Genomic DNA, 27801 nt, shown 5'->3' with positions numbered 1-27801 from the left:
CCTAAACTACATGGACTATTTCAACCTTTCATTTTTTGGATTAGAAGATCAATTGTAGAAGAATCTTGGATTTTCTTTTTCTTTATAAACCGGTGTGGTGCAACACCACCAAAGAGATTACATATGCTCATTGTTTGAAATGTTAAAGATTGGCAAAAACCTTCCCCCCAACATTTTCCTCTGGAAGAGGAAAAGAATACATAGGAAAAATATGTGGAAAGAAAAAAAAAAATGAAGGACAAATGATTCACAGAGCCCCCACCAATGCGCAACAGAAAAACCAACCCTTTCCCCAAAAGAGCTCTTCCTGACAATCCAATATCAAATTCCGGTGGGTTCATATTGAACCCAATTTTGCATCTGTTTGAGAAAGCAGCAGCCTCGATGAAAATCTAACATCAGTGCCGATCATGCTCGTTGGTTATACCATGCCCAGCAAGTACCAGATAAACAAATCCTTCTTGGACCATGAAAAATGGGTCAATAAACAGAACTTGCTAGCTTGAATGATAGACTCCCCTTGGTAAGGCTTACATTACATTGGTCTTGAGAGAGAAACCAATTGAGTTGCTGAAGTAATTTGTATTAAAAGTCATGAATAGAGGGGTAGCCATTTGCGAAGATGTTTCATAGGTATTTTCCTGATGACTTCCAAATTCTTCCTTCTAGTGATATCACCATAACAGTAACATCATCATGATACTTTCTGCGGTCTCCTTGTGGAATGTCCAATAGCTCATGAAAATCCATGCCTGCAACCAATGCATGTCAGTCTCAAAAATAGGTCAGCGTATACTAGATCTTAAAAGAATGGAGATATAATCCATATAGCATCTTCATAATCTACTGAAAGATTTATAACAAGTAAAATGATACCTATAGAAGTATAGATTACTCTGTATTTTTTATTAAATGCCCTTGCTGGCAAGGGCATGGAAAATCTGCTGTAATAGAAACTACCACCTATACATACATTATTGAACATGGAGCATCCTTCTCCATTCTATATGGATCTAAAATTGGCCTAATATTAATAATCTTGACACAATCTTATGAGATGTGCGACATATCTGGCTTGTTGCTATATTTTGATGAATTAACCTTACCCATGTTAAATAATGATACTCTAACCTACAGTTAATATCATCACCATCCATTCCTTATCCCAATATTATGGGGTCGGCTACATGGATCCTGCTTTGTCAATCCGTTTTATTTAAATTCATATCCACTTTTAAGTTATTTGTTCTTAAATTGTTTCTTACTACTTCTACCCATGTCCTTTTTGGTCTATCCCTTCTAGCCCCTTCAACTTGTAACAAATCTTCTAACTGGTGCTGTCAATGGTCTTCTTTGCACGTGACCAAACCATCTAAGTCTACTTTCTCTCATTTTATCACCTATTGGGGCTACTCCTAGGTTCCTATGGATGACTTTTTTTATGAGTGAATGGTATTTTATTAAACAGAGATAGAAATAGTACAAGCATGAAGCACCCTAAGAGGCACGAGGTGTTACCTCCCCTTAAAGGTGGTTCCAAACCCAAATCTTTTCAAATTACAGTTACAAAATAACCAAAAACAGAGAATCCCTTGAAGCCCCTTGTTTAGCTAAAGAATCTGCCAAAGCATTTGCCGATCTACTAACCCACTGAAAGCTAACTGACATGGTTCTCATAAGCCAATTGACTTTTTTAATGATGTTCCAATATCCCCAAACAACAGTTTCTGGGTCCGACATCCATCCCACTATCACCTTAGAGTCTCCTTCAACTATCAAATTAGTCACTCCATGTTGGTTGGAAATCTATAGTCCTTGTACCACAACTAATATCTCAGCCCTCGTAGAATCTCCATAACCCACTGGACCTAAGAATAAGGACAGAATGTTGCCATCCTTATTCCTCAAGATCCCTCCTATACCTGAAGGTCCTGGATTGCCTTGACTGCTCGCATCAAAGTTCAACTTTACAACTCCTTCCACAGAAGGTAACCAACTTGCTTGTGTTCTATTTTTCTTGGATGAGGTGTAGGCCACTGCTGCCCAACTCCTTCGAAGGTCATCGAAAATGGTCACATTGAAATATCTCTTGGCCTCCAATCCTAAGTGTATCCTGATTTATACTCCTATTAGTACTAAATTTACATGTCATATATACTGTTTTAATTTTGTCCATAAAGCTTAATTTTGCATTTCATCCTTCATTCAATATGCTTTTTAAAATTCTTTATTACTTCAGCATTTATATTTTCATATTTTCATATTCTTTTATCAAATATAATTTCATGGCCACATTTATGCACATGCCCGCCCACCTTGCACCTTAGTTGCACTTTCTCACTTACAAAACACTAGAGTTGAGACAAGCTTTCAGCATTTTACATTCATATTGGGAATTTAGGATCAATGTTTTCAATGTGCCAAGATTATGAATAGTTTTCATAGGCCCTCCTATGCAATGTGTCAACTAGTTGGTGTTAGGTGCTAACTAGTTGTACAAAAAACATATGCTAAATTTAACATAAAAGACCTAAAAGAACTTTATTCTGTCTTACTTTACGTCTTATTCCTATTTAATATTCTCTGCCAAGTCCTGTGTCATTATCTTTTGATAAGAAAATTGATGTCAAGTCCTGTGTTATCATCACAAAGCATGAAACCAAACCAGGTTCATGTAAATTATAAGGCATACAAGAGCACTATCTTAAATGCTTAGAAATAGACATAGAAGAAAAACTTTATAATGAGTAGGTGCATGATTATATGTATTAACTAGTTGACTAGTTGTTTGTTAGTAAACCTAGTCAACACTTAATTGTCTCAGTTGACCGCACCATGGGTATCAACTGACTAGTGAATGATGCAGTTGATATGTCCTTAACTGGCTTGCCAATCAACTAGTCATGCATGGCCTAGTTGATGCTTTGAAAAACTACTAGAAATTTCTTCTACTTTCACTATTAAGTAAGAAAAGAAAAGAATATAAGCCACCTTTACATTTATAGTCCAAGAAAGAAGGAAAACAAAAAGAAAAGGAGGGACAGTTTGTCAAACAACCCTTTTCTTTAATATACTGAAAGCTTGCAAAAGGGAGCATTTTCATATGATTTATACCCATTTACTGAAAGAGCCCAAATACCATTAGATGAGCCTGTCAATGAGGCCTCAAAGAACAAAGCCAAGTCGAAGGCAGACAAAAGTTTTACCAAAATGGCCCATGTAACCCCATAATCAAAGAGAACAACATATGATAAACTCTATCTGCATCCAGTTTGCTAATGCAGATGTAGAAGACAACCTGTTGTGGATGCGTTCGTGGGGAAGACATACCGCCGCCGGCAGCAGCAGTGATGAGGGGCCCACGTGGGCAGCAGCTTATCTTATCAGCTTATCTTATCCTTAGCCAGCAGCAGCTTATCTTATCCTTACCAGTTTCTCTCATCTGTTCTTATCTGTTTCTTACTTTATCTATTAGAAGAGTAGTAGGAGTTTGATTTATCTTAGGGAAGCCTTATCCTTCCCAACTTGGGAGTCTTATCTATAAGCAGTCGAATTCAACAAGGAGTCTTCCTGCAAGGAGGACTCTCACCTCTTGTAATCTCGTATTTAAGGAGCTGCGATTAGAGAGTAAAGCATCCAAAATTTCAATCAAAGAGAAGAGTAAAGGAGAGTTAGGGTGATCTCTTGGACAAATCACCCCTTAGGTCGCCACGATAGGGTCTGCACGCAAAGGGAGGGGCAAGGGGAAACTAGAGGTTCTCCCCGTGGACCGACCCGTGACGAGATCCTACGCCCGGGCCCATAACATTTTGGTATCAGAGCCGAACGTCATGGGCGATCTGGAGCAGCTGTCATCCAGGGTCCACGAATTGGAGCCCCGGCTCGTGGAAAACCACGCAGAAGTACGAGAAGTCAAGGATGATGTCCGGGAGCTTCGTCGCTTGCTAGAGTCATATTTCTCCAACAGGGAGAGGAGCCCCGAAGGGACGCCAACCACCAACAACCACTGACCAGATTTGGCGGAATCATCCGGCGAACGACAGATCGTCGCCCCAGCAGCAGCAGTCATGCCCAAGTATAGTAGGCTGGAGTTCCCTTCATACAGCGACAACGGAGATCCACTTGGATGGCTATACCGTTGTGAACAATTCTTTTGCAATCAGCGTACGGAGGAAAGAGATAAGGTCAGTCTGGCCGCGTTCCATCTAACGGAGGTAGCACAACTCTGGTTCTACCGAGTGGAGTAGGAGGAACCAGGGCTCAGCTGGGACCAATTCAAGTTCTACTCCCTCCTCAGGTTCGGGCCCCCATTGACGAGCAACCCGCTAGGTGAGTTAATCAACCTCAAGCAAACAAGCACCGTGGCTGAATACCAGCGCCAATTTCAGACCCTTCTCGCCAGAGCAGCCTCGGTACGCCCAGATCAGCAAGTGGATATGTTCACCGCTGGATTAGCTGAACCCCTGAGGGTAGATGTGGAGATGCAGCATCCTCCCAACCTGGTCACCGCCATGAACCTAGCTCGCGCTTTCGAACGTAAGCTACAAATCAGCCGAGGATGCTTCAGCATGGGACGATCAGCGACACCATGGACACCCCCGAAGCCAACCGGGATGGCCCCTTCTTCGGCAACCAGCAAGGAACAAAAGCTTCACACAGGTATCATTCCCAGACCGGCACCTAGCACAGGAAGCAGCATGACGGCACCTCCCATCAAACACTTATCCAGAGCCGAGATAGCAGATCGTCGGGCAAGAGGGCAATGCTTCAACTGCGATGAGCTGTATTCAGCGGGGCACAGATGCAAGAGGCTATTCTGCCTCCTGGTAGACGAACTGGAGGAAGACGAGGACGAACCCGCAGCACTAGAACCCGAGATCTCCCTCCACGCCATCACTGGGATAAAGACCTCTCAAACTATGCAGCTACGGGCACAGGTGGCAGGGAAACTAGTACGTATCCTTGTAGACTCGGGAAGCACGCACAACTTTGTAAGTGAGCAAGCTTCCCTTCAGCTGAAACTACCAGTGGAAAGCAGACCACAACTACAGGTAGCCATTGCAAATGGAGAGAGGGTTCACAGCCCTGGAATCTGTAAGAACATCCAAATACAGGGCGGATCCGAACCCTTCTCTGCTGATTTGTTTGTGCTACCCTTGGACGAGTTTGATATAGTACTTGGGGTTAAGTGGTTGATTACTCTAGGCCCTATCCTATGGGATTTCAGCGCCCTAACAATGTCATTCCACCTGAATGGAAAACAAGTTACTTGGCAGGGAACCAGAGTAAAGGCAAAGAAACTGCAAGTGCATACACTCCAAGGCGAAACTATGCACACAGCGGATATGGAAAGACTCCTCACCGACATCTCAGATATATTTCAAGAACCCAAGGAACTTCCACCTGCCCGATCGTGTGACCATCGGATTCCTCTGATAACAGGTTCAGAACCGGTCGTCGTCCGGTCATATCGCTACCCACATCTGTAGAAGGACGAGATAGAGAAGCAGTGTGCAGACAAGATGAAACAAGGGATCATCCACCCTAGTCGCTCCCCCTTCTCTTCGCCGGTTTTATTGGTACCGAAGCAAGACAGTACTTGGAGGTTTTGTGTGGATTACAGAGAACTCAATAACAGAATCGTCAAGGACAAATTCCCGATTCCCGTGGTAGATGAGCTGTTGGATGAGCTCCACGGAGCCCAGTACTTCTCGAAGCTAGATCTCAGATCGGGATATTTTCAGGTCCAGATGGCCCCCGAGGATGTGGAGAAAACAGCTTTCTGAACGCATAATGGTCACTTTGAATTTCTAGTTATGCCATTCGGTCTCACCAACGCTCCATCCACATTTCAGTCGCTAATGAACAAGGTATTTCGGCCCCACCGCCGCCGACAGCAGCAGTGATGAGGGGCCCACATGGGCAACAGCTTATCTTATCAGCTTATCTTATCCTTACCAGTTTCTCTTATTTGTTCTTATCTGTTTCTTACTTTATCTATTAGAAGAGTAGTAGGAGTTTGATTTATCTTAGGGAAGCCTTATCCTTCCCAAGTTAGGAGTCTTATCTATAAGCAGTCGAATTCAACAAGGAGTCTTCCTGCAAGGAGGACTCTCTGTTAGACAGTTTTGTATGCCCTTAGCTTCAATCATTTTGATGTACTTTTGTTATTTAGTGGAAATAAATAAAGTGCATGTTTGATTCATGTTGTTTGGTTTAATTCTGTGTAAAACCCTAAAACTGGACATTTGTAGAGACTCATGTTAGTTTTAAATGTTCACAGCCGTTGGATAAGTCTGGGGAGATTTATCCTGCCAAGGCTGATACTGGTGTGCCACCAAGTGTTGGGATGGCCTGTCTCATCCATCAGGGTAAGACCCGAGGCACATACAGCATGGGATTACTTGAATCCTTGAACCGGACCAGATTTCCAGTCTTGCCTTGGACCTTGGAGATAGATGGGCAAAACTGGAAAGTTACACCTGACCCCTAGACTCGATTATGACACTTCACTAGGTGCTGGATCAGGCTGCCTTTGATATGCCAATCAGTGAGATCCTTAGTGGGGATCAAAACCTGGGTATGTTGGGGCAGTTTGAGAATTCATCTGAGTGGGTGGTCATAGTGATAGAATCAGCCACTTTGTCGGACAAAGGGTAATGATCGGGAATGCACTCTCTCTGATGGAAACCAAACTGCCGGCAGTTGATTTCAATCGTTGGAATTTTGTTTTTGCAAAATTAATATATTTACATATATATGTACGGTTTCAAAATGTTTGCAAATGGTTTTAATTCCCGGGATCCATGTGAGAGGAGAGTGCGGCACTGTTCCTTGCAGCCGAGGGAGAGGTCCTCTCTTGTCGGGCAGTGCTTGATCATTAAGGGCTGAGAGGTTAAGTGTAAGACCATTTAGGATAATACCTGATGGGCTAATCTTGCACCTGCCCACAGTCCCTGGGTTTTTATAAGATGGCTTGGCCCAGGGACCACTTAATGTAAGTGTTGGGCCCATAGGGTTCATACGATGGACTCAAGGGGTTCATTGAGATTTTCAGTGAATTCGGCTGGGCCTTGTATTAAAGGCTGGACCGAACCCATGTGGCTGGTGTGTAGATCAATGCTTGGGTCCCACGCCATACAAAGAAGCCCAACTGGGCAGCAGATTGGAAACTAATTAAACACTGAATACTTAATGGGCCAAAAGCCCATTTCGAGGTGGGCTGATATGATCACCCATCAATGGGGCGAATTTGAGATTGAAGTTAGCAAAAAGGATTGGGCTCTTAGCCTTATCCACTCTTAGAGACCAAATTCAAATCAGATTTGAATCTGGTAACCTCCTGATAAGATCAGGAGTAAGCTAACTCTATCTGGGAAAGGGATTAAGATTATCCCCTATCCAAATACTGATTTGGATTGGGATAACTCCTAATTAGGAGATTTCTTAATCAAGAAGAAAGGGAGGAGATTTTTTCGAATGAACCAAGAGAGAGAAATCAGATTTCGATCCAAGAGGTTTTGGTAAGCAAGAAGGGTTCCTGCGAATTGAGATTAGATCTCATTCTCTCCAGAAAAGAAAACAGTTCAGCCTTTTCGTTTCTGGAAATCTCCTCCTGCCGCCGCCATCTGCATTGTTGCAAGATTTGATCTTTGCAGAAAAGAAAGTCAAGAAACCAGTTCTTGACATCAGTCTTGCAAGAAAGACTGAAAGAATTCAGTGTTTAGTACATCCAGGGGATTCTTGTGAAGGATCCAGTGTGTAGGACGCACCCTGCTGGTTCTGTTCCATCCACAGCTGTGTCATCTTCAGCAGGGACAGATCTTGGAGCATTCTTTGGGCGTGAACACCAACTTTGGGAGATACTGCTTCTCCGGATCAGGTATAATCCTCCCATTTATCTTTTGGTACAGATCTGGTTTGATTAGGTCAAGTAGATCCTTGAATATTGTATTCTAAATTCAGGGAATATGATTCCCAGTTGGGAGAAGGTAGGAAATTTTTGAAATTCGCCCCACCCATTCCGCAACCTTTATGGCGTCCATTAGATGGATCCTACCATTCTTTCACTCTCACCTCTTGTAATCTCCTATTTAAGGAGCTACGATTAGAGAGTAAAGCATCCAAAATTTCAATCAAAGAGAAGAGTAAAGGAGAGTTAAGGTGATCTCTTGGACAAATCACCCCTTAGGTCGCCACGATAGGGTCTACACGCAAAGGGAGGGGCAAGGGGAAACTAGAGGTTCTCCCCGTGGACCGACCCGTGACGAGATCCTACGCTCGGGCCCATAACACAACCTTGACAACTACTTTTCTCCTTTAAAGGATCTCATGGTGTTGAGTCTTCCCATAAACTTTTTGAGAAAATTTAACCAGAACTTATTAAGAAAAAGAGGGGGAACAAGGGGAGATGTACAAAGCAGAGGGACAACCCCTACAAGTTACAAAGGAGAAAGCTTGTCGCTATACAAATGCTCCAAGTACAATGAGAACACCTTGAAAGTGCTTGGGGAAGAAAGTACCATCATATTCTAGAGACAACTCTTTTATCATCCTAAAACTGTTCAAGAAGATGGTTGTAATGTGTTTAATTAGGGCTATGAAACCAATAACTGTACTATCCCTAATATTATTACATGGAATTTGCGGTTCCAATAGCTTAAACCATAGGACAGGGACAAAATACCAAATTCATGAAACTATATGGACATAGACAATTCATAGAGACACAGAAACCTCATTTACAAATTCATGCCGAAACTTTGCCCTATGCTCATTATCTAGAACTAAATAAAAGTAGAAAAGGAGGTCACTTTCAAATTTGGCTTCTTTTATTTAGAGAAAGAAGGATTGTCATGGGAGTTGATGCAGTCTATAAGCTTCAAGTTTACAAACTGGCGTTTACCCATTCTGCAACCTTCCAAAATAAAATCTCTTGATTTTTTCTAGCTTCAAACTGTGTTATCATTGAGAACATGGATGAAATCAGGGTTGTTAAATTCAGATCAGACTGGATGGTTGAACCAGTGACCCAATGAGCTTTCCATGTTCCAGTTTTTTTTAATGGTTTTAATGGGCAAAGCAATCCAAAAACCACTTAGGCTGGTAAAACTGTAGTCCAGTAAGCTGTCCAGTTTTATGCAAGGTCTGGTTCTAACATGACTGGATAAAACAATAAACTGAGACTTTTTTGGATTACCAAAACTAATTCATGAACTCATGGGAAGCCGAAGCAGAGAAGTTTTTCATTTGGTGAGTAGATGGAAGTCTGAACTGATTATTGAAGTGAAGAAGTTTTTATTTGAGAGCGGAAGGGCCAGAGGAAAGAACCTGTTAAAAATTAGGGAGGATAGGAAGGGCCACGATACTATTGTTTGAGGAAGCAGTGGCATGGTTAAAGGGCTTTATTGATGGTGTTATACAATCGGTGAGGACAATAGGATGGAAAAATGTCTTCGAACTGAGAAAGAAGAGGTACGAAGTGGAACTGAGATGCAATGGTAAAGGCTGGTTCATCGTGGTCACAGAATATTACGACGCAAGAAGACAATTGCTTTGCCTGCCGGAAAGGAAGAAGAAACAAGGTTGGATGACCTTTGCGGAGGGGTTGCAGCAGTTTCTTGTCTCTGTCGATGTGGTGTTGGAGCAAGAACGAAGTTCAGCACCCATTAAAATCCTGGAGCAGCCGTTGAAGAAGAGCTCATGCAGTGATGGTGAACTTATTTCGAGCTCTAATACAGGGGTGAAGCTGTGGTTTGAGGGTGAGAAAGAAGATTGGGAGCGGAGAATGGTGATCTCAGCGAGCATGGCAATACAAGATTGGAGCAAGGTCCTAAACTCAGTGGTGCACAACTTGAAGCTGGAGTCCGAGGTTGCTCTGAAACCGTTCTCAGACAGGAAGGCAGTGTTGAGAATCGACGATGAGAAAATCAGGGGATTTACATCTTTTGAATGTGAAGAAGGTTTAATTCAGATTCAAAACTGGAAACCGTTGTGTAATGAGATGGAACATGTCTGCGGAAGTTTCCTGCTCAAATTGGTAGGTCTTCCCTTCCATCCCTGGAGTGAAGCAAATCTGGGAAATAATGTGAAGCTGCAGGGCGGAGAAATGGAGGAAGTCCAACTGCAAGATTTTCGTGCCGCTGTGGTTAGGATGGTCGGGGTGAGACCAGAATCGCTCCCAAGAACAATAGAGGTTCTTGCTGAAGGTACATGGTTTAAAGTATTGTTAGTTTCAGAGGTGGAGGCAGAGCTTTGGGGACAAAGACCCAAGGTAGAAGACGATGCTGACATGGAGGGTTGGATTACTAGGGGCCTACAGGTGGAGGGTAAGACTGAACATAGGAGGCAGCTTAGTAAGGAAGCTGAAAAGTCGGTGGGAGAAAGCAATCCAACAGTGAAATGGAGTGGAATGAGGTTTCATAAAAAGCTCCAGTATCTGAAAGGCAAAATCAAGGAGTGGAATATGTTAGAGTTTGGGAGATTAGAGGAAAGAAAGCAAATAGTGATTGCACAAATTGAGGACCTAGATGGCAAGGAAGAAAGGGATTGTCTTACAAAAGAAGATAAGGAGCTAAGATGGAAATTGCGTAAACAGTTAGAGGATTATCTTCTTCAGGAGGAAATAAGTTGGAGACAAAAATCAAGGTGTAAATGGCTGAAGGAGGGGGATAGGAATACCAAATTTTTTCATGTGGTGGCAAGTGGAAGAAGAAGAAGGAATTTTGTATCAAGTCTGGAGATTGAAGGGATTACAATATTCACCCAAAGAGAAATAGAAAGGACTTTTGCAAATCACTTTAGGTCTATCTTTAGAAAACCCCTAAATAGTAGGGTGTGGATTGAGGGTATGGAATGGCCAACTTTGCAGATAGAGGATAGGGATTGGTTGGAAAGGAAATTTGAAGTGGAAGAGATAAGGGAGGCAGTGTTCTCTATGGATAGATCAAAGGCACCAGGCCTAGATGGTTTTACGATGGCTTTTTATGAAGATTATTGAGAGATATTAAAGGAAGATCTGTGGACTGTGTTTGATGAATTCCACCCTAGAGGGGTGATCAACCCAAGGCTCAACTCCACTTTTATTGCATTGGTTCCTAAGAAGAGGAATTCATGTCACCAAAGGATTTCAGGCCGATCAGCCTAGTCAACAGCCTTTATAAGATTATCACCAAGGTGTTGTCCATCAAGAATAAGGAAAGTGCTCCCAACAATTATAGCAGATAATCAAGGAGCTTTTGTGAAGGGGAGACAGATAACAGATCAGATTTTGATAGCAAATGAGAGCTTGGAGAAGTTTAAGAGATCCAAGAAAAATGGGTGATTTGTAAACTGGATTTGGAAAAGGCTTATGATTTGGTGGATTGGTCTTTCTTGATGGAGATGATGACCAATTTTGGTTTTGGGGATAATTGGTGCAGATGGGTCTTGGGTTGTATCAGGAACTGCCATTACTCCATACTAGTAAATGGGACAGTGGTCGATTTCTTTCCAGCCTTGAGAGGGATTAGGCAAGGAGACCCCCCCCCCCCCTCTGCCTTTTTATTTACTTTGGTAGCTGAAGTTTTGGGGAGACTAATTTATAGAGCAGATTCCAGGGGCTTAATCAGAGGTTGGAGAGTTGGGAGGGAGCTTGTGCCACTCACACATTTGCAATTTGCAGATGACACCATACTCTTTTGTGAAGCAGGGGACCCTAACAGGATTAGAAATTTGAAGCACACTATACGACTTTTTGAGCAAATGTCAAACCTTAAGGTGAATTTTGAGAAGAGTTGTATAGTTGGGTAAATATGGGCGAGGGGGAGATCTCTGAGGCTGCAGACATCTTAGAATGGATTAGAAATTTGAAGCTCACTATACGACTTTTTGAGCAAATGTCAAACCTTAAGGTGAATTTTGAGAAGAGTTGTATAGTTGGGGTAAATATGGGCGAGGGGGAGATCTCTGAGGCTGCAGACATCTTAGAATGTGCAATAGCAAATTGGCCCCTTAATTACCTCGGTTTGTCATTGGGTGATAACCCTCAGAAAGGTGAGTTTTGGGTTCCAGTTGTGGAGAGGTTTGAAAAGAAATTAGCAACTTGGAAGAAAAATTATTTGTCTCTTGGAGGGAGAACCACTCTAATTAGGTCTACTTTAGATAACCTTCCTGTTTGCTTTTTGTCAATCTTCAAGATTCCGACAAAGGTGGCTAGTAGATTAGAAAAACTAACGAGACTTTCTCTGGAAGTCGAGGGAGGAGAAGAATGACCATAGGGTGGGGTGGGAAATGGTTTGTAGGAGAAAAGGGAGGGAGGTTTGGGTATCGGGAACACAAGGAATAGGAACTTGGCTCTTATGGGGAAATGGCTTTGGATGTTCTCATTGGAGAAGAATAAACTTTGGGTAAAGATAGTGGGAAGTATTCATGGGGTTGCAGCAAATGGATTGGACTTTGGGAGTCTGGCAAGGAGTACAAGAGCATCTCCTTGGAAAGCTATTCAAGCTATTCTACCTTTGTTTTCTCCATGGATCAGGTATGTCTTGCACTCAAGCAATCTCATTAATTTTTGGGAACATGTTTGGATTGGGGACTCCACCCTAAAAGACCAATTCCCAAGCCTTTTTGCCCTTTCCACTTTTAAAAATGAACCGGTGTCTTCATTCATTGTTCCTTCTAATTCTATTTCTGGGGTCGGCTGGAACTTGGGCCTGCAAAGAGATATCAGGGACACAGAGCTTGATGGTATCTCATCACTGTTATCCATTCTTTAAGGGGTGTTCCTAGATCCAACAAAGGCAGATAGTAGAATTTGGACTCTCACCCCCTCTGGGTCTTTCACTTGTGCCTCTTTCTTTAGTGCTCTCACACATTCTTCTTCTTCTGGCTTGTCTTTCCTTGTTAAAGAGGTGTGGTGTCATCCTATACCTCCTAAGGTTGGGAGTTTCTGTTGGGAAACCTTTTTGGAAAGAGTTAACACAACAGATTTACTTCAAAGAAAAGACCCAATAGTTGTTTTTGTCCTCACTGGTGTGTCCTCTGTAAAGCTGATGGTGAGTCTGGATATCACTTACTAATCTCTTGTCGGTTCACTAACATCGTTTGAGAGTGGTGTACCTTGTTTGGGTGCAAGTGGACCCCCCGTTCGAATGTGCAAAGCCTATTCACATTTATGCTGTTTCGGCCAACAGAAAGGGCCAAGTTTATGTGGAGGTGTATGAGGGCTGCAGTCTGTTGGACTATTTGGGAGGAGAGAAACTCACGAATATTTACAGATAAGGAGAGAAGTTTGGAAGCAATGCTGGAGGTCATCCACATTAGGGTTATACATTGGCTGAAAACCTTGGCTCTGTTCACAGAATTCTCAGTCTGCAAAGAAAGTGGAAGGAGATAGCAGAACTTGTTCCAATGAGGAAGGCCTCAAATGTTTGTTGGATCCCCCCACCCCATGACTTTGTTAAGCTAAACTTTGATGGCAGTAGCTTGGGCAATCCAAGGCCATCCGGAATAAGAGGAGTAATAAGAGATGAACAAGGGAAGCTGTTAACTATGTATTATGGACCAATTGGGGTGGAAGATTCTTTGAGAGCTGAGATTCTTGTAGCTCTTGAAGGGGTACAAAGAATCAAGGATATGCATATTAACAAGCTGATCATAGAAGGAGATTCTGAAGTGGTGGTAAACTGGCTGAAAGAGGATAGTCTTAGACTTTGGAATTACAGTAATGAAAAGAGGAAATTCAAGTGGCTGACTAAGGACATGGAAATCCAATACAAATGGGTAAAAAGAAGTGCGAACTCTTTGGCAGATGGCCTAGCTAGACAAGGGGCGAACAGACATTCTATTTTTTGGGTTGTCTTGTAATTTTTGTTCTTTTGATGTTTAATGGTTGTTCTTGGGAGCTAAGATTGTTTAGCCCCTTGCCCTATAATTTTCTCATATTTTTAATATTAATTCAATCCACAGTTATTGATCAAAAAAAAACAAATTCATGAATAACCAAATTCGATTGATTTAAGAAAGAGCGTCTGGTACAGTGTTTTAAAAGTGCAAGGCGCAGGGGCCAATTTGTGCCCAAGGTGCAAGGCAAGGCGTGCGCCTTTTTGAAAGGTGCAAAAATACAAAAAAAAATGTCAAAAAATTTATAAAATGCAAAAAATAAAATTTATTAAACATAATATTAATAAAAGAAATATAAAATTAAATTTTAAAATAAATGTTTTAAAAAAAACTATTATCTAAATTAAAATACATAAACATAACATGTAAAGAGTATTGAAATAAAAAATTTAAAATAAAATCAAACATATAAAACATTGTCAAGCATGTAAAACCCACAATCTCTTTTTTCCTCAATTGCAATACTTCAAGTACCTAATGTGATGTAAAACATATTACATTCCTAATTCTACGAGCCGCCTTTGTGCCATGCCCCTCAAGGCAAGCCCAAACAAGTCTATGTTAGGGTCTTAAATTCTTAGTTCTCATACAAAAAATAATCATTTTATAAATTTAATTGCTTTTTAAAAAGATATTTTATTAGGACGAATGAATGAACAACATTAGCAAATATGGGGTTCTCGGAGATTTGGTGGAGCAGAGCCCCCGACCCAGCCGCTAGGTTCAAAAAAAGAAAACAAAACATGAAATTTTTAAAAGGTGCATGCCAGGACTGAAGCACAAGGCGTATCAAGCGCACGCCTAGGCGCACCAGGCGTGCACCTTTTGAAAGGGCTGCCCCTAGGACCTAGGCGAGGCTCATACCCTAAATGCACCTCGCCTTTGTGCCTAGGCGCGCCTTTTAAATCACTGGTTTGGCATCTAGTACAAATATAATTCTTTTACAAGTTGCCAATTCTTTGCAAAGTTTCTCAACATGGCACCAAAAAGATAATTATTTTGGGTTGCACCCTCAAGGGACTATTAGGGACTGCTCCTCTGACATACCACCCAGCAAATCAGTGTATTTCCTCATTATGCCCCTCACACAGTAATGCCTACTTAATTGCCTTTCATTGTATTAATACTTGGAACAGAAACTTATCTATAACAATGTAGAAATCCTTCAAGTTTCTGATTTCCTCCTTGAGATCTAGAAATAAAATGTTACCCTCTATGGGAATAATTAATGAATTTCAAAAGCCAAGAAGAGGCCACCACCAAGGTAAGATTAAGGGGGAGATAGATCCTCTTGCCCATTACCCATAAAAGAAACCTTTAAGGGGGAGATAGATCCATCTCCACTACCTAAACCAAAACCTTTCCCTTAGAATGATAAGCTAAAGGAATTAGCAAGCAACTCAACATCTTAATTGCAAGTGACAGCAACATCCTTGGGCAATAATTTGTTACCGTAACAATACTGATAAAACGATGGCCTTTTAATTTACAAGCACAACCTTTCTTGTGAACTCAACCAACAATATCCATGTTTCACACTTTCACTGATAAACCCATTTTTTTTAGAATTCATAGGAAACCCCATCATCATCCTTGATGAAGTCAAATCCAGACTCAGGGTTTGTTCTTGTCAATCAAGGGACCACTCTTTGTAATATATCCAATTGTTTATTTCCTTTATTTTATTTTGTTGGACAAGCTTCCTCTTGTAGGGAATTGATAAATAAATCACTCAGCGTTGGAATTACTTTCTCCTAGTCAAATATAGAGATGATATATGGCCCAATTGTCCTTTAAGATACCTCTGGGCTATGGATCCTCCACAACTTCCTCTCTCAGAATGATCTTGACTAGGAAGTTCATTCATTTCCTACAGTATGAAACTCAAAATACCCGGTATTCTTGTTGCCTTCTTTCAATCATTTTAGCCTTGACTTCCATCCCTATCTCTTGACCTTGTCAAGCTTTCTGTACACTTCCGCCTTTGTGAGTTGAACTTACCCATATTTGTTGTGTACAAAATTTCTGCTTTTGATTATCTATAAGCATAGTTTTCAAGGCACCAAGGTGAGGCTGGGCAATAAGGGGGTGTCTTGTTGCCTAGTCACCTAGGTGGGCACCTAGGCGTTGCCAAGGCAATGGGATTGTTTTGAATATAAACCATGACTCCTAGGGTAATTTCCTAGGTTCCATACTTCCATAGAAAGCAGCAACCATCTTTCACAATTAATTGTCTATAATCTTCATAAAAAAAAAGTATAAATTTCATTTAAAATATAGAAAATCAACATATTCATGAAAACAAAATGGAAGAAAGAAGAAAAACTTCAGAACATAGAGGGACGGAGCCTCTATTTTTGTCCTAGGAAAAGAAAAGCAAAGAAGCAAAGAAATGATGAAGAAGAAAATCTGTATGTGTTAATTGATTGGACAAAATTTTGAGTTCTTCCATGCTTATTAGCTCAGGTTTTGAAGTCTTTGAGGGTTCAAGATAATATACAACTTGATTGAACCCTAACAAATAAGAAAAACAATAAAAAACTAGTATTTTAACTCAAACTGAGTATCCAAGAGCACCGTGCAAAAAAATATCTTAGTGAATAAGTGAGGCAACTCTCCATGAGTACCTTATCACCTAGGCATCACTCTACATGTTAAGCTACCTTGGTATTACTTGATTGTCATAGTTAGGTAGTACATCCCAGAGATAGCCTCTATTTTATATGATAGTGGGCTGTTCTTTTATCATTTGGTGTAGTAATAGTAGACGTGCCTTCACTAGGTTATTTGGTTTTTCATTTGATTGATAGTAGCATGTCTGTGTTTTATTGGATGGTTGCACGAAATTGTTGAGACTATGAGAACTCATGAAAACCAAATCACCCAGGCATGCATTCACTGGGTGATTTGGTTTATCCTTTGACTTAAAGCATTTCTAGGTTTCTTAGAGGCCACAATGTTATGACTATGTGAATTCATTGCTCCACAACTACCTTCATATTTCTTGATATTCCAAGGTAGTCGATCCTAGAGGTAGTCTCCATTTATCATATGATAGTGGGTAATTCATATATCACTTAGGGTAGCAACAACAAGCATGCACTTACTGGGTAATTTTGTCTTTCATTTGATTGGTAGAATATCTATGTTTTATTGGAGGGTTGCAAAAAAGTGTTCTGACCATGTGGACTAACTGAAGCTAAATCACCTAGGCATGCACTCACAAAGCAATTTGGTTTCAAATTTTACTATTAGCATGTTTAGTGAGGGAAAATCCAGGTCCATCAGGTGTAGGAGGGTTTTCAGAGATGAGGATGGGAAGGTGCTCGCTTTGTATTCAGGTCCCATTGGGGTTGGAGACTCTCTTAAAGCTAAGGTCTATGCAGTACTGGAGGGTATAAGGAAGTCTAAGGAACTGAATATACAAAAGTTAGCCATTGAAGGGGAATCAAAACTGATCTTAAGTTTACAAGAAGGTAGTGGACTTTGGAAATTTGCTAACGAGAGGAGGGAGATTAAATGGCTAACTAGAGGACTGGAAATCAAGTTTCAGTGAGTCAAGAGAATAGCAAATGCATTTGCTAATGCTTTGGCGAAGTAGGGGGTAAGGGATCAAATGTTTTGGGCTGTTCTGTAACTTTCTCTTTTTTATTATCTTCCTGGAGAGAGTTAAGCTTGTTTATCTCTCTCCAGAGTGCTCTAACTAAAATTCTTTTAATCTAATGAATTCCAATTATTGATCGAAAAAAATGTTTGTGACTTATTGGAGGGTCACAAAGTAATTTGGTTTTAATTTAATTATTAGCATGTTTGTGACTTATTGGAGTGTCACAAGAAAGTGTTGTGACCATGTGAACTCATCAAAATCAAATCACCGTAAATCGGGTCATGCCGCCCGCGGCTCGGCACAATTTTGAGCCGGCCCGACCCAAGCCTAGCACAATGGTTAGGTCGTGCCAGGCATGACACGATTGTATAGGTCGTGCCAAGCTTGGGGTTTCAAGTCCGCGGGCCGGCGGCACCATATATATTTATATATATTTTATTACTATAGTTATATATATTATACATAATATATAAATTATAATTATATAATAATATATAGTATATAATATATTAATAAAATAAACAATTGTTTTCAATTTTATGATACTATTTTAATTAATTATTGTATATATAAACAATTGCATACATCATAATTCATATAAAATAAAAACTTTAAGATTTTTTTCAATTTTTTTAAATAAATAGCTTTGGCCCAATCCACGAACCAGCCTAGCCTGTGGCAAGGCACGGGCCCGTGCGGGCTTAGGCCGTTGGCCGTGCCAACCCCCAAAATATCCTAGGGGAGGGGTGGCACAGCCCAGAACAGCACGCAGGCCGTGTCGTGCTGGGTTCCAGCATGGCCTGTTTTACAGCTCTATGCACTCATTGTCCCAAGGCCCCTTTACTTACAAATGAACTTCTTTACTTTTCTTATTCAGTTTCTTCATTTTCTTAACCTTCTTGATGGGACCAACCCCAAATAAGCCCCCCAACCTGGTGAAAATCATCAACACCTGAACCATCCTGTTATTCTTTTGAGTTCTGAACCATCTTACTGCATTAGGCAACCAACTTTTGAAGAACCTTTGGCTCATTGGTTTATCAACAAACCCCAGCACTACATTCTTGTCAAAAAATCTTTCTACTGCCGACTTACCACCCTTTCTTTGTACCTAAACCTTTGAAGTCCATAGGATCCCACCCCCTCTTGATTGTCATCACAGACTACCAAATCACCACACGCTCTAGGAGACAATTTATCCTTTCCTTTGTCCCTCAGCTACCTCTTAGACTTCTCTTCCAACTTCCTATAGGCTTTTCTTGCAAAATCCTCTCCTCCTAAGAAAGACAAACCCAAAATCTTGCTCACCTCTACCTCTGTATTCACCATGTTTCCAGATCAATTGCTCTTTCTACTTCATATGTTTCATCAAAAAAAAAAGGCATCCCAGTATGGTAAAACATGCATTCCTATAAAAAATACACATTTTCATGTGGACAAATGTTTTCTAGTTGCTATTGGTGCCTACTAAATAACCATTAGACAGTGGATCTTCAAGAACACATTGCAAACATAAGTAATCCTATCTGATATTGAGAATCCAAATCATGTTTGGATCAACAGTTAACAGATATTTGATATGCATGATAACAGAAAAGCTTTGTGGATTAAAAATTAATTGATCAAATCCAAATTTCATCCTCAAATTTAACACGTTAGGAAATATAGATTTATGACAACAAAAGAGAAAAAAGGGCAACAATTAAGAGTAAATTCCCGGACCTCTACTCCTTATCAAACCATAAAACAAACTTGTTGCTAGGTTTGGTTTGCTTTCAGATTTGGGTATCTCTTGGAATTTTGGATTCAGAAGAGGGTTGAGGGAAAATGAATGTGAGTCTCTAGTACTTTTGATCTCAACACTTGAGAGGGTCTACTTGGACCAATGTCACCAATCTATAGCTGATAGTAGAGTTTGGTTCCAAACTCCTGATGGTTTATTTTCCTGTGCATCTTTCTTTGGTTTGCTCACTCACACTAATCCTATGAGGGTGAACTTCCCAGTGAGAGAAATCTGGTATAAACCGACCCCTCCAAAAGTACAAGCTTTCTGTTGGGACTTGGGAAGTGTTCCTAGGGAAGGTAAACACTTGTGATGTGCTACAGAAAAGGAGGCCAAACAATTGCCTCTCTCCTCGTGTGTGTCCTTTGTATGGATTGTGGTGAAACCCTAACCCACTTACTTTTATCCTGCTATTTTGTTTCTGGTATTTGGAATGTTGTTTGTTCTCTCTTTGGATGCAAATGGGCTCCCCCACAGGACGTAGTAAGTCTTTTCAGCCCCTCCTTCCTGAGACAACAGAAGAAAAGAGGAAAGTGCTTATGGAAGGCAGCAAGAGCGGCTACAGTATGGACTATATGGGAGGAAAGAAACCTAAGAATTTTTTTTGGAAAAAGTAAATCAAAGGAGGAAGTAATTGAAGCCATAAAAATCAGAACTGTACATTGGGTGAAGACCATGGAGCTATTCAAAAATTACACCATTAATGAGATTCTAAGAAGGTGGGCTGAAGTAGCACAAACAGATGCACCCAAAGTAACTGTGAGTGTGGAATGGAAGCCACCAGCACTGAACAAACTAAAACTAAACTTTGATGGGAGTTCTTTTGGCAACCCAGGAAGGGCAGGCATAGGGGGTGTGTTTAGAAATCATCTGGGTGTGGTGGTAGCACTCTTCTCAGGACCAATAGGCATTGGTGACTCAATACAGGCTGAATCTCTAGCCCTACTTCAAGGTCTAAAGATGGCTGAGAAGATGAGAACAATAGACTTAGAAATAGAAGGAGACTCACTACAAGTCATTTCTTGGGCTAAAAACATCACATCAGTACCTTGGAAGCTCAAATTTATCTTCAGAGAAATTGGCATACTTGTAAGGAGGACCAACTCTCAGTTTGGTTGGGTCAAACGGAATGCAAATGGGATGGCGGATACCCTAGCAAAACAAGGGGCAAATAGATCTTCATTGTACTGGGCAGAATTGTAGCTGATTGCAAGTGGTTGCAGATTAGATTAATGCTTCTCTGCAACCTTTAACTATTGTAACTGATTTTCTCTGTTACTAATCAAAAAATTTCTTGCTGATCAAAAAAAAAAAAAAAGAATCTGTCTTACCAGCTTTCTTGGCTGCACGGAATAGGAGCTCCTCAATTAAATGTTGTGCAGGATCCCCATCTGGAAACTTCTCCATGAAACTCTCAACATGAGAAACCACTTCCCGATTGGTTAAGTACTGGTATAGACCATCAGATGAGAGGACTAAGAATTGATCACTAGGTCCAAGCTTATGGTGACGAAGAGAAGGCGAACATGATATGTATGGAGCAGTACCAATGTACTCATTCCGGAACACTTCCAGCAATGCATTATTCCATTTTGGCTGCAGTAGCATATAGTTATAATAAAAGTATCAAAGGAAAAACTAATGGTAAAATCAAAAAAAAAAAAAAAACTGTGAATAACTTGATAACAATTAAGATCTCCATCCAATGCTGCAATGATAGTCCATGCATGGCTTTTTCAGGCTCATATGTGACATGTTGAGGTGATATCATATAACCCTAACCAAACATCTAGGCTATTATTCAAAATTTCTGGCAAAACATGGTGGATGGTGTGGAGGAAAAGAAATAGATATTTAGGACCATTTAATCAGACAAATTTTGACCAATCTAGATACCCCAGCCCAAATAGAATCGGTTGTCTCAAAGATTCTGCATGCCATCATATATTCAGAGTGACTCAGTAAGCAGACTATGTTTCCTATCCATCTGGCTCAAAAATTAGATTTCCTCTGAATAAAAATGGCATCAGTAAAATCAAGCAAGTTATTGACAGAACATGCCTTTATATTAACATGAAATACAACACCATGTAGGTTGCATCATTTTGATCATGAAATACAACACCACTATGATGGTGGATCAATTTTCCCATTTCCCCTTTTGATCTTTCTGCCTGAATCTTGAAATGAAGAAGAAAAACTGAGCAACTAAACAATAATAATACTAAATGAGTGAACCTGTTTAAGAAATCCAGCCCCAAATGCTCGAGTGACCTTAAGACGACCCTTCACTCTATCATTGACAATACATTGGTTGTCATCTGGGTGTTCTGCCTTGATTCTTAGGACTTCCTGCAGAAGTTAACATACATCAATCAAACAATGACAAACAAACCTTTTGGATCTCTCAGTTGATGTGCATCCACAAAAAACCAGGGAAAGGAAAAACCACAAAAGACGGTGTCCATTCTTGGCATAACAGAGATACCAATTCCAATACATTTTAACAATGTCAACAAAGCTTTCCAGCAACATTATAATTTAATTGGTGGATTTGCATAGGCAAATATTAGAATCCTGCTATCACACAAGAAGCGTTTTATTGGTAAATTAAAACAGGTACAGAGGGGTGGACTGGATAGAGACCTAAGCTTTGGCGTTTTTCAGCACAAAGTGGACACTCTCGGACTGGAACCTGCATTCTCATGCTTTTCAGCACAAGACTATCAATGCACCAAGCAATGTCCCCTTACAGATGAATAGCACCAGATTGCAATTCAAATCTTAAAAAAAAAAAAAAGCAAAGAAAACCTAGTGAAAGATCTGTAGGAAAAGTTATGATATTCTGACTCAAAATTAAACCCTAGATGTTTTAAGAAGGGAGGACCTAGTATTCTAAGAAATTCTTGAAAGTTCAACAATAAAGGGAATGGTCTCTTTCCGATTTAGTCTTCAACATGAGTACTGCATAAACACAGATATATAACTAAGGAGAAACAAGCCAGTTAAGAAAATTAAGTACGATAAAAATCTAGAAATTGCATATATATTCCAAGAGTTTGGGCATTTTCAAGGTACAGAGAAGGCAATTCAATGTTCCTATGCAAGGGATAACATATGATTACATTATTCGCGGCAGAATTTGGCTTAACTGTAGTACATTATTTTTTTATCAAGGTAGTGTAAAATATTGAGACTAAAAGTTGTGTGTCAACACATACTGCAATGCTAGCATGAACCAGTGATGCACCATTTAACTAATTAAAAAAAAATGATGGTGTCCAGTCACTTAAGTCCAAAGGGAAGATAAATTTGTATATTAACAAAAAAAAGGAAGATAAATTTGGACCATGTAGATTGTCTTGAAACCCTCCTAAAACTTCTACATCATCATCTCTATATGGAAAAAATTAGGTCTCTACCAAACAAAAGATCATCTTAGGTATGAACCAGAAAAACTAAGTAAATATGTAGTTTAATTTAGCGTAGGTACTGATCACATATTCCCAGGGAATAGTTCCTTGCCTAGACAGCCTTCGATGGCTGACTGGACTAAAATCAGGCAGGATGTTAGTCATGATTCTGCAAAAAGCGAGCATATCAGAGTCAACTTAGTTGTTAAATGGTTGATTTGTGTATAATTCAGTCGGTGAATAATGTCCAAGCACAAAAATAAGAATGGACATTAAACTTAGTTTAAATCTTACTTCTTCAATGCTTGTACTGTGATCAGTGGAGAGCTGCAGCGCAATCAACCTCATTTCTTGAGGAGGAGGCTCAGGTGTTTCATTGCCCACCTTATTTCCCGTGCTACCAGTGGCACTGGTCTCTTCAACAATACCCTCCATTTCTACTACCCCATTCCCGTGTGCCTTTGGCTCCATACTAGAATTGATTTCTTGAGGTTGATATTGAGCAACAATAGCACGACTATCACCCACATTCATCACATACACATCCTCATCTCTCATTAGCACAACCAACAAACAGGAGCCCATCAGTGCTAGCTCTGGATTCCCATCAAGAACCTTGTCTGTCATTTCCAAGTATGCAAATTCAGTAATTTCAAGAGCCCGGGAAAGAGCCCTTAAGACCAACTCATGATCTATTGGCCCCACCCTACGTTTCCTAAAGCTCCGAGAGGATCTATCCTCGACTTTGTTTTCAGATTCAGTTTTCTCTTTATCCTCCCAATCATATTTCCATGGGAACAACTTCTTGCTATGACCCTCCTTGTTCTTGGAAAATCCGTATTTCAGTTTTGACAATAGCAGTGATCGTATCCTCACTGAAGATCCAGCATTACTAACACGAAGGGCATCATCAACAGAGAAAGCAAACCGATCTGAACCTGAAAGATCGAGTCCATCATCTGCCTCAGCTTCTGCAAGAAACTCCCAAAGAGGCTTCCTTCTTAATACAGTCTGCTCTAATTGAAATGTTACTCTCTTCACTGACCCGCTATTCAAAGATGAACTATTCAAATCTCTGTCAGACTCCAACACTTCCTCATCCCTGGGTACTGCTTGGCCACATTTCTCCTGACTCACTTCTTCATCCTTCGTCATCCCGTCGTCGCAGTTCTTCGGACACATTTCCTCATCCTTTTCCGTCCCTTTGGCACATTTCTTGTTAGCTACTCCTTCATCCTTTGCTGGCTCTAAGTCTAAGGTAGAGTTCTCCTGAAACGAGTCATTTCCTTCAGCACCAACTACATTCCCTAAATTACAATTCGCACTTTCTTGCTCAATAACTACTGAAGAATCTTTCTCAGCATCCCAAAACAATCCCTCGAGCTCATTATAAACAGCACGATAGAGATTACTCATCAAGAATTCCGGTGCATCTGGGCCATTGAAACCATCATAAATGCCGACGAAGAGCCAACCGTGTTCTTCAGACACGACGACGTGAACCCGATCCTCCCCGGCTTTTCCATGGGCCCACTGAACGTTGCTCTCATTTTTTGCTTCCGCTTCACCTCCATATCCAGTCGGACCTTCTTTCCGGCCGACGAAATTAAGAACCGGTACAACCCAGGGCCGCTTCTTCTCGGAGAAACCTCGGTAAAACGCCTTCCGAATTCCAGAAATCCCTTTCTTCCTCTTCTTTTTTACGTAAAAACCACCAAGCGGGGCCGAAAAAGGAACTCTTCCCCCATCAGAAGCGGTATTCACATCGAGCGGCCCGGATAGCGCACCCCGCTCGATCGGTCCCGAGATGAAGAACCCCCGCTCAATCGGACCCGGCGCATCGCCGGCGCGTGGAATTGGCTGCAGCGGCAGAGCACTGAAAGACGAGGTGCTCTCGAAGCCATTGACGACACTCGACTTAGGAACACCAGCGCATTCAGTGGCATCATCGTAAATAACGTCATGCTGGATGACAGTCCTGGGAGTCGAAGTATTAGCACTGACCGAAGCGCCGGAAATAGCCTTGAAAGCGGTTTCGGGCAAACTGGACCTGGTTTTCAGGGCGGGTTCGTGAGAAGGAGAGAACCGGAGAGACTGAGAGGGGGAGATGCGGTCGGAGTGGGACGGGGAGATGAAGCGAGCGGAGGAACGGACGTAGCAGAAGGAATGGCCTAGGGTTTCATCCAAAGGCTCAGTGGCCGTGAATATCAAATCCGGTTGGTGGTTTTGGTTGGCCGGTTTCAAGCACGGGAAGAGCCGGGAGAAACCGCCTCCCATCACATTTGACTGGATTCCTGGTTTTGCAGGTTCCTTCAGAGATCACCGACCGGTTCCGCGGCAAGAAAACAAATAAGAACAGAGAGCGAGGGAGATTTGCCTGTTTTTTGCTTAATTCTTTAATCATAAATTCTTTTCTTCGGGGAGGTGCGGTGAAGAAAATAGAGTATAGAGAGAAGACTTACTGTACAAGAGTAGACTGCATTTGGGGGAGAAAGAGAAAGAGAGAAGAGAGAGAAACACTCTTTTGTCTTCTCCTTTTCTCTTCGTCTACTTTGACGGTCACATCTGGCGTTACTTTCAGGCTGAGATTTTGTAAGAAGGTGTCCATGTCATCGGCTAGTTAGGATTTTCTCGACACGTGGTCTGTCCAAGTCATCGAATCTACGCTTTTTCCCTCCTCGGTTTTTCTTGAATATTTTGACCCTTGAAGTCGTTTTTCAACGTTTGACCCTGAAATTTTTAATTTGACGAATATGTCCCCCTGATTTATATTTTATTTTTATAAAGAAAGAAGTTAGGTCAACGTGGAGGATGGGATGGGACATTGTCTACATTGTACCATCGTAATATTCCCTCCCTTTTAAGATACTAGTTTCGAGTTCTGGACCTACTTTTTGAAAGCCCAAGACTATATAATTCTCCATGTTTTAACATTTTTACCCTTTACCGTGATTAGAAGAAAGCAATCTTAAAGTTGGGTATTTTCGTAATATACGAAGGTCAGTTGGCAATTTGACCCGTACCAGGGTGTGTTTTTTGACCACTTATCGGGGTTCTGGGCGGGTTCGAGGAAAACCCAAAACTCGGGTTTGGGATGTGGCGGGAACGGTATTTGTTCACCCCAACCTCAATCCCACTCTCACTATAGTATATAACATAATATATATATATACGCTAATATATATTATACTATTATATAAAATAATTGTAGGTAGGTTTTAAAGAAATAAATTAATAAATATACAAGTAAAAATGACTAGGATGGGGCAAAGTCAGGCGTGGGGATAAGAATGGGTTAGGATTTTTAGCCTCATTGGGGTTTGGGGCGGGGAATTTGAATCCAGGGTCAAGTGAAAGGGGGGACATGGATTTTAGTGTCTACGTCAAGTGCACGTAAGGGATGAAGGTGATAAATGAAGGATTATACGACTAAAATACAATGAGTACGATGACCAAAATAAAGTGATAAATGACTTTACGATGGATAGCTAGTTTAGGGGGGATAAAGTGATAGATGACTTTATAATGACCAAAATACCCTTCCTAACAATTAAAAAATTGCTAGTTTTTAGGGTATTTTGGTAATTGAATTATTTTTAATTCTTATAAATAGCCCAATTCTCCACATTTCTCATCACACCAATTTGACAATTCTATTTTCATACTCTCTCTCTTGGACTCACATACACTTTAATACTCTCATTACTCTCTCTACTCTCCAATTCTCAAGTCTTAACTTTTTTTCAAAATTCAACAAGAAGGCTTGCTCATGTATCTCAAGTTAGCAATTTGAGAGGCTTTGAGGCTTCAGCCATTGAAATCAAGTTAAGATTCTGAATCAGTAATTCGAGTGAGTGTAATTAAATTAATTTTATATTTTTTGAATTTAAAAAAAAAAGGTTGGCTCCTCCCAAAACCAATTCCCCAGCATGTTCAATGCTGACGATATTTAGTCGTAACATGATAACGTTAGCATTGATATGGATGCTACTAAAATTGATAAAGTTCCCATTCCAAGTACTGGTACTGTTGCTGGGGTTATGAAAAAGAAGGGAACTAAATTGACTAGCCCGATTTGAAAATTATTTAAAATAGAGGAGGTTGAGGGGAAGGGAAAAAAAGTTGTTTGCCAAAAATGTATGAGCGACTTTAGTTATATCAATGGTGGTACTAGCCACTTGGGCAGACATTTGCTCACCCATGAGAAATAAGAAGAAGATGGAAAAGAAAATTCTCAAACACAAATTGAAAGGGTTTTGGTACTTTTAAATATTTGCAAGAAAAAGTGAGTCAAGAGTTGGCAAAATATATTGTACATGCTGAACAAACGTTTTTATTAGTTGAGGATAATAAACTTAAAAAATTTTTACGTAATTTTGTAAATCCTCAATTAAAAAAAAAAAACTTCTAGAAATGTTCTTAGAGCATATGCTCTGAAAATTTTTTATTCATATAAAGAAAATTTAATTTATATTTTATCAAATCTTAATTCCAGAGTTGCAATTATTTCTAATATTTGGACCTCTAAATTTAATATAAGTTATATTTGTGTTACCGTTCATTTTATTGGTAAAAATTGGCTTTTACAAAAAATAATTTTAAGTTTTACTAAGCTTGAACGGCCACATACTAGCCCAGCTATTGCTGCAAATATTTTAAATACTTTACATGCTTATGGAATTAATTGGCAATAAACTTTTTTGGGAAAATTGCCGATTAATACCCTATACTTTGGGCCTAGTGCCACTTTGGTCCCCAAACATTAAAATCTGATAGTACCCAAACTTTTAAAACGTGACAATCCAATACCTGTCGTTAACTAGCTGTTAACCAGTTGTTAAGTGACATTTGAAAAATACATAAATGTCCTTCAAGTATCATCTAATTTTCTTTATCAACCATCCAAACATTGACAAAAAATTAATAGTTTCAAATCCTTGCCTCTTCTGTTTAAGAAAGTTGGGGTCACCAGAATGCCCACTCAAATGTGACCCCAACTTTCTTGAATAGAAAAGGCAAGGATTTGAGACTATTAATTTTTCGCCATGTTTGGGTGGTTGATAAAGAAAATAAGATGACATTCGAAAGGCATTTATGTCTTTTTCAAATGTCTCTTA

The 27801-nt window shown here is 40.4% G+C and overlaps 1 protein-coding gene across 1 annotated transcript; it reads right to left on the bottom strand.

Moving 5' to 3' along the window:
* Positions 1–52: 52 nt before the first annotated feature.
* LOC104610393 (protein phosphatase 2C 29-like) lies at positions 53–25228 on the bottom strand. The gene is made up of 4 exons (XM_010276980.3): positions 22979–25228; positions 21510–21623; positions 20603–20867; positions 53–752 (listed from the first exon to the last, which is right to left on the bottom strand). Exons 1-4 carry the CDS (start codon positions 24959–24961, stop codon positions 628–630), a joined length of 2487 nt encoding a protein of 828 aa, XP_010275282.1. The 5' UTR covers positions 24962–25228; the 3' UTR covers positions 53–627.
* Positions 25229–27801: the final 2573 nt, after the last annotated feature.

This window comes from Nelumbo nucifera, chromosome 1 (genome assembly GCF_055504915.1).
Source record: "Nelumbo nucifera cultivar China Antique chromosome 1, China Antique-T2T, whole genome shotgun sequence".
NCBI lineage: Eukaryota > Viridiplantae > Streptophyta > Magnoliopsida > Proteales > Nelumbonaceae > Nelumbo > Nelumbo nucifera.
Note: the sequence above shows the minus strand (reverse complement) of the source record. Positions and strands in the feature narration are given on the sequence as shown.

Excerpts from the sequence above, each read along its gene's own strand:
- LOC104610393 (XM_010276980.3), bottom strand. The coding sequence starts at position 24,961 with ATGGGAGGCGGTTTCTCCCGGCTCTTCCCGTGCTTGAAACCGGCCAAC. Across the intron at positions 21,624-22,978 it reads ACAGTACAAGCATTGAAGAA|GAAGTCCTAAGAATCAAGGC; the intron begins GTAAGATTTAAA and ends TAACTTCTGCAG. Across the intron at positions 753-20,602 it reads CCGTGCAGCCAAGAAAGCTG|GCATGGATTTTCATGAGCTA; the intron begins GTAAGACAGATT and ends CATTGGTTGCAG.